Below are 6,878 nucleotides of genomic sequence, written 5' to 3'. Positions count from 1 at the left end.
TGTCTGTGTGTGTGTCTGTGTGTCTGTCTGTCTCTGTGTGTCTGTGGGCACATCTATGTGTGCACACACATGTACACGTGTGCATGGGGCACACCCATGAGTGTGAAGGTGCTGGGTGCTCCTACGAAGGGTCTGTGCCAGCCACGGGCGCTGGGTTCCCAGTTCCCTTGCAGCTGGTTATGGTGCTGGGTGCCCTCGCTTGTGCTGGGTGCCCTCTCTGGGTGCTCCCCGCTCTACTGCTCCCTGCAGGCAGTGGGCAAAGGCCTTGCTGAGTTCAGGGGTCCCGCGATGCTGCCCAGGGGGCTGGCAGCAGTGAGAGGTGTCACTGGGTGCCCTGACACTGCCAGAGGAGACTTCTGGGGTGCCCAGGGGTGAGGGCCAAGTTTGGGGCTGCCCCAGAGCCGCGGGGCTGTCAGGGGGAGCGCATCCCCCATGGCAGGACACACTAACCCACCCCAGTCCTGGTTTTGCTGCAATAAAACCTGAAAAGATTCCAAAGCTCTCGCAGGACACGCACCTGGCGAGCAGAGCAGTGCAGCCCCTTGCCCCAGAAAAGCGCAGCCCCTCATCCCATGAACCCCTCCGGCCACCCCATGCCTCACCCCGGCCGGAGCTGCTGTGGGGCCAGGTTTGCAGCAGGGAAATAGGAAGCAGGGTCTGGGTGGCAATAGCAGCTCTGTCACCTCCTGTCACCTTCCGGAGTGGTTCTGCAGATGGAGCCCAGGGAAGGCTGCAGCTGCCCATGGGGTTTGAAGGGGAAGGGGTTTAGCTGAGGGGCTGCAGGTGATGCGGTTCCGAAAGAACATCCCCTTCTGCTTCAACAAGGTGACACTGAAAATCAGTTCCATAGCAGCTAGACCTGGGCAAGTTTATAGTCTAAAACAGTTAACAGGAGACTTGAGGCGTCGAATCTCTAAATACAGTAGATAAGGTAGGGATGCTGGAATGAAGCGGTTTTGTGGAGACAGCAGCGTTGTGAACAGGCCACGAGATGAACTAAGCACACACAGAAGAAAAATTCAACTAAAGGGCAAGCCATGCTTGTCTGTGGCGTTGCTGTTTGTCCCCCATGTGCTCCCACCTCTGGAGCTCAGCCTTATGCCAGGGTGGGAAGGAGGGATCCCACCTCCTGACCCAATGCAGGAGAAATTTTTCCTTCTAGAATCATAGAATCCCAGACTGGTTTGGATTGGAAGGGACCTTAAAGCTCATCCAGTTCCAACCCCCCTGCCATCAGCAGGGACACCTTCCACTAGACCAGGCTGCTCAAAGCCTCATTCAGCCTGGCCTTCAACACTTCCAGGGAGGAGCAGCCACAGCTTCTCTGGGCAACCTGTTCCAGTGTCTGACCACCCTCACAGTGAAGAAATTCTTCCTAATATCTCATCTAAACCTCCCCTCTTTCAGCTTAAACCCATTTCCCCTTGTTCTGTCACTAACTGCCCTTATGAAAAGTCCCTCCCCAGTTTTCTTATATAGGAAGACAAACTTCTATAGGAATAACCTACAGGAATAAACACAACTGTTGTACCACAGACCTTTATTTCCAGCTGCTTTTGACAGAGCAGGGATGCTCCAGGTGGCTTCTCCAATAAAATAATTACAAAAATCCTGAAACAAAGTATGTAGCAGTTAACAAAGTTACGGAATTCTCTCCAAAGGAAGCCCTGAAATACACTGACTCGGCCTCACAAATAGATACTCATCCCTGTGAGCTGTTTTTTGGGGGAGTGGGTTGTCAGGATGGATGAATCGCTGGGTGCTGGGCAAGAGCAGAGCCATCACGGAGGGGGTAAGAGCGTGCCCAAAGCACAGCCCCGTGGGACGTCCCATGGGGAGCAGTGCCACAGCAGCCAGCGCTGGGGCTGTGGGATGGTGCTGGAGCAGCAGAGTCCTTGTCCTTAAAGATCTTGGGTTCCCACACCAGAGCCTGCCTGGGCACCAGCAAAAGCCCAGACCCGCTTTTGGGGTGACACTCTGCAATGAATCCTTTAGCGAGGGTTCATTGCCGTACGAATCTGGTGTTAGATTCTGTCAGCTTCTCAGTTGCTGTAACTGAGAAAGGAGCGACACTTTACACAGAAGAATGTGTTTAGTGAGTGCCAGAAAGTGAATTATCAGCAAAGCAAAGAGCAGGGTGACAGTTACAGCCTGTCCAGGCACTCCCAGCCGAGGGGTCCCTGGGGTGGTGGTGGGGGAAGAGAGCAGGAGTGAACCTCCCTGGGGGCTGTGGGACTGGGGGGGGGCCAGGGAGCTGCTTCCCAACAGCCACGTAGGAGGGACGGGAGCACCTTTGCTGTCTCCTTTGCACAGAGAACCAAATGCACCACAGCCCCCACCCGGGTCCCCCTGGCATTTGGATATAAATGCATTTCGATGTAACATTTCTCACTGCCCTGCTTCCCAGAAGCTGCCTGCTCTGCCTGGCACTGGCATGAAAAAACGTCAGTCTGAGGTGACCAGCAGGTTTGGGAGCTTCATCCCGTGTGAATAATGCAGCCAAAGGGGCAAGCAGGGCGGGTGCTGGGTGGGGGGAGCCAGGCAGCCCACCCACAACCCCCAGCCCACCCTCACCTCCCACTGCCAGGCTCTTCCAGCCCAGCCTGGGCTACCCCAAAGCAAGGGGCAGTTTTTTATTCCCAGTACCATCACTGTACGGGCGAGACCTCCAAATGCAGAGGGATGATTTCATCCTCATCCTGCTCCATGCCTCCTGCTCAACTTCATTCTCTTTGAGGTTGCTCCAAGGAAATGTCCAAGTCTACAAGAGCCGCAGCTCTGCTGTCGAGCCAGCTCCTGGCTGAGCAGAAGGGCAGCCTGTGTCCCGCTGGCACTGCCGGCAGCAGGAGCAGCTGGTGGGGCTGGGTGCCAGCTCACACCCTCTGTGCTGTGCTGCAGGGATCTTCTCTGCGCTGTGGGGCTGACGGTACGTTGACAAAGATCTCCTACTGCTTGGGTGAGGACTTCTGCACGGTGGCATATATAGCCTCTTTTTTCTCTTCCAAATGCTGAGAAAGGAGGGGGATAAACAAAAAACATCCTTCGTGGGGTTGCTCCAGGGCAACACCATCTGCTGGAACCTGTCTCAGCTGCTTTAAGCACCCAGGAGCAGCCTGGGGTGGGGACCGTGGGGGTGATACCGTGGGGACCGGAGAGGCCACCCACGGTATCCAGGGTCATTTGCACCCCAGCTTGACATCTCCCTTTGCAGCCGCCTTCCTGCCCACCCAACCCATCCCACTGCCCACACCATCATAGAATCATAGAACAGTTTGGTTGAAAAAGACCATTACGATCATCTAGTCCAACCGTAAACCCAGCATTGCCAAGTTCACCACTAAAGCATGTCCCCATGTACCACATCTACAAGTCCTTTAAATACCTCCAGGGATGGTGCCTCCACCACTGCCCTGGCCAACCTGTTCCATCCACCCACCCCAGCTTCCCACCCACCACCTCGAGCTCAGCTCTGCTTTGCATTCTCCTACCGTATCACTCCACTTGACCTCCATGTATTCGGTTGTGGTGTTTGCCAAGCAGCGGAAAGCCGCGGCATTGCTGTACAGCTGGCTCTCGGCCGTGCCCCTGTGGTGGTTAATGTCTGCGTAGTTCAAGGCATCCGCTCCCTGATGGGTGAAGGAGAGGGATGAGCTCTTAACCTACTGCTGCTCCCCTGCCTGCAGCTCCTGCCTGCAGCCCACGGTGGTGGGAACATCTCCCATCCCACTGCCATTCCTGATGAGAGCTGAGATGGCTGCAGGAGCACAGGGGGGAAATTTAACCTGTAGCAAGGGCTGGCTCAACTTTTCCCTTGGGAAATCTGGTTAGTGACACTGGCCATTCCTCAAAAGCTGGCGGAAAGCATTGGGAAATACTTCCTAAGCAGTGACAGAAGATCAGCTGCCCCGCATCCTCCTCAGGTGGGCTTTCCTCAGGTTCCCAAGGCTGTTTCAACCAGAGAAGCAGCTCCCCTGCTTGGAGGGGCTCAGAGAGAAACCTCTCTGCTCAATCCTAAATTCCCTCCCCAGGAATACTCTGCAAGAGTCACACAAAATCCCTGGTCAGGTGTTCCTGTTGGTGAACGGAGCCCAAAAGATTTCTTCCAGCCTAAAGGGCCATGAACCTGACTGAAAGCAAACGGAGCTGGCAGCTGGTTTGCTCAGCTCAGGGTGTAACATTTCCCTCCCCGGGTGAGCTGGGAGCACACCATCCCATAGATCTTGTCACACCATCCCACAGACCTCATCACACCATCTCATAGACCTCGTCACACCACCCCATAAACCTCATCACACCATCTCATAGACCTCGTCACACCATCCCATAGACTTTGTCACACCATCCCATAGACCTCATCACACCATCCCATAGACCTCGTCACACCATCTCATAGACCTCATCACACCATCCCATAGACCTCGTCACACCATCCCATAGACCTCGTCACACCATCTCATAGACCTCGTCACACCATCTCATAGACCTCATCACACCATCCCATAGACCTCGTCACACCATCCCATAGACCTCGTCACACCATCTCATAGACCTCATCACACCATCCCATAGACCTCGTCACACCATCCCATAGACCTCATCACACCATCCCATAGACCTCGTGCTGTTTGCCTTACGGTACGTGATGCGCTGCGAGTCCTGTCCATCTCTACATCTGCTCCGGAGAGGGCTGGATGCAGCACAGATGTGGTTAGACACAAGTGAAACCAGAGGAAAAAAAAATGCATTCAAAAACTGCACTGCCACTGGGAATCTGGCTGGAAAGCAGGAAGGGAACCTCTTGCCCCATCAACCATCTAAACTGGAGCAGTGCTTCAAGGAAAACCAGACCCCACCTGCCAGCTGGTGACGTCCCCTCCTGTCCCTTCCTGTCCTTCACGCTGGCCTTAAGCTTTGCATCAAGCCTAGTCCAAGCCTGGCCTACACAACCGAGCACCTCCGGAGAAGCCAGCGGTGCCCAGACAAAGTCAAGCAGGTGCTGTGCTGGGCAGCACCCATCCCAAGAGCCACCCTTCCCTGCTGCCACTGGACAGTCCCTGTGGGACAGTCCCATCACCTCAGGGGAGGGAGACCTCTTTGGTGGAGGTCTCAGTGTTTGACCCAGGAATTGGATGGATCAGGGAGGGAATAGGGGAGAAAAAAGAAATATAGAGGAAAAAACAAATGGACTGTGGTGCAGAAACAGTGTGTGTGTGGCAGTGACAGCTCTGCTTACCCTTCTTCCTCTTCCTGGACAGCGTTACCAAAATGCCAGCAGCAACTGCAAGCAAAAGAAGAACCACTACGATCCCTGGAACGAGGATGTGCACAACCACGTCCAACCTGCAAGAAAAAGAAGCGTCTCTGTTCTCACACTTCTCCTCGGAAGCAGAGTTGGGAGAAACCAGTGTGGAGCCTCAGAGGGAGAGAAGCAGGTGTGGGGTGGGCCAGGCTGCATGCTGGGGATGGAGAAACGCACTCTGGAAGCTGCAGAAGTAAAATGGACACTGGGGTCTGAGAGCTGCTGCATCTCCACTATTTTAAGAATCAGTTCCTGTCACCTTATTGTGCTCCAGTTTAGCTCCACTATTTGTTGACCTCGTTGCAATGGGCAACCAGGCAAGGCCAGTGTGACAGCTACACCCTGAGTGTGCTGCCGGGGAGCCTCAGCTTTGTCTGCTTCTTGCATCACAGGAGAGGAGGGAGGAAGCTCTGCCAGTCCATTCCCATGCTTTGTCAACTACCTCCACAGGGTTGCATCTGACTACAAAGTAGAGGAGGACCCAGCTCAGCACTTGAGTTTCCCACAAGCAAACAGTTCCTCTGAGTTTTAGGGAAGGAAACAAAGTCAAGTGCTGCAGTCAGAAACCACATCTCACGTGGTGACAACCTGTGCCTTGCTGAAGCTGTGAGATGGACAGGGGACAAGGAGAGCTTTGGTGGGGCCAAGCAACCAGGGGGTGCTGGGATTATTTTCCATGTGGAGCAGTTGGCTGAGAAGATGAAATATTGGTCTCTAAAGACAAAAGTGGAAGGTCTGAATCTGTACGGGAGATGTGAAAAGCCCAAAGAGCTGCACCAGAGACACCTCATGGAGAGCTGGTACTCACTGGCGAGAGCTGGAGCCTTCGTGGTCGGAGGAATCTGATCGTGGTCGCACAGCTTCCCCCTGGGGAGTTGTCTGTGTGGGGACTGATACAGAGCTAGTGAGACTGGGGTGCTCGGTGGTTGGGGCACGGGACGATGCCATGAAGGGGCGAGAAGGGGCTGTAACAAAAACAGGAGAAGCTCGGTCAGTCTCCTCACCTCCACAGGGGAAAATGCTGCAGGTCTTCCAGCGAGTCAGAACGACCCGAGATGCTGGGTCCCCTCTGCCACGTCCAGAGCACGCTTCTTGAGGTGGGAGGGCTGTGATCCCCTGCCCCAGCCCAGGAGGCTTTTCATGGTCTCATTCCTCCCCCCACCCCCGCCAAATGCACATATGTATGTGTGAACACAGCAGAGTTCATGCTGCAGGAAGGGGGTCTGGGCACCCCGTCCCCAGCCTGGCACAAACACAACAACCCCATGTCCCACCGCAGGGGCTGGTCCCTGGCAGGGGGACAGAGAGGGACATTCCTTAAGCCCAGGGCCTGGTGTCCCATGGTCTCATTCCTCCCCCCACCCCCGCCAAATGCACATATGTATGTGTGAACACAGCAGAGTTCATGCTGCAGGAAGGGGGTCTGGGCACCCCGTCCCCAGCCTGGCACAAACACAACAACCCCATGTCCCACCGCAGGGGCTGGTCCCTGGCAGGGGGACAGAGAGGGACATTCCTTAAGCCCAGGGCCTGGTGTCCTCAGGCACTGGCTGCCTCAAATCTGGAAACGGGGGGGCAC

The 6,878-nt window shown here is 55.1% G+C and overlaps 1 protein-coding gene across 1 annotated transcript in view; it reads right to left on the bottom strand.

Annotated features, from left to right (window-relative positions):
* Nucleotides 1–2,873: 2,873 nt before the first annotated feature.
* Nucleotides 2,874–6,878, bottom strand: part of LOC104521477 (CMRF35-like molecule 5) — a 4,941-nt gene continuing 936 nt past the window's right edge. The window contains 6 exon segments of the mRNA XM_029083898.1: nt 2,874–3,008; nt 3,489–3,626; nt 4,635–4,687; nt 5,234–5,340; nt 5,949–5,990; nt 6,108–6,264. Of these exon segments, the coding sequence (XP_028939731.1) occupies nt 2,874–3,008; nt 3,489–3,626; nt 4,635–4,687; nt 5,234–5,340; nt 5,949–5,990; nt 6,108–6,264 (632 nt within the window).

Source organism: Antrostomus carolinensis, unplaced genomic scaffold, assembly GCF_000700745.2.
Source record: "Antrostomus carolinensis isolate BGI_N321 unplaced genomic scaffold, ASM70074v2 scaffold7572, whole genome shotgun sequence".
Lineage (NCBI taxonomy): Eukaryota > Metazoa > Chordata > Aves > Caprimulgiformes > Caprimulgidae > Antrostomus > Antrostomus carolinensis.
Note: the sequence above shows the minus strand (reverse complement) of the source record. Positions and strands in the feature narration are given on the sequence as shown.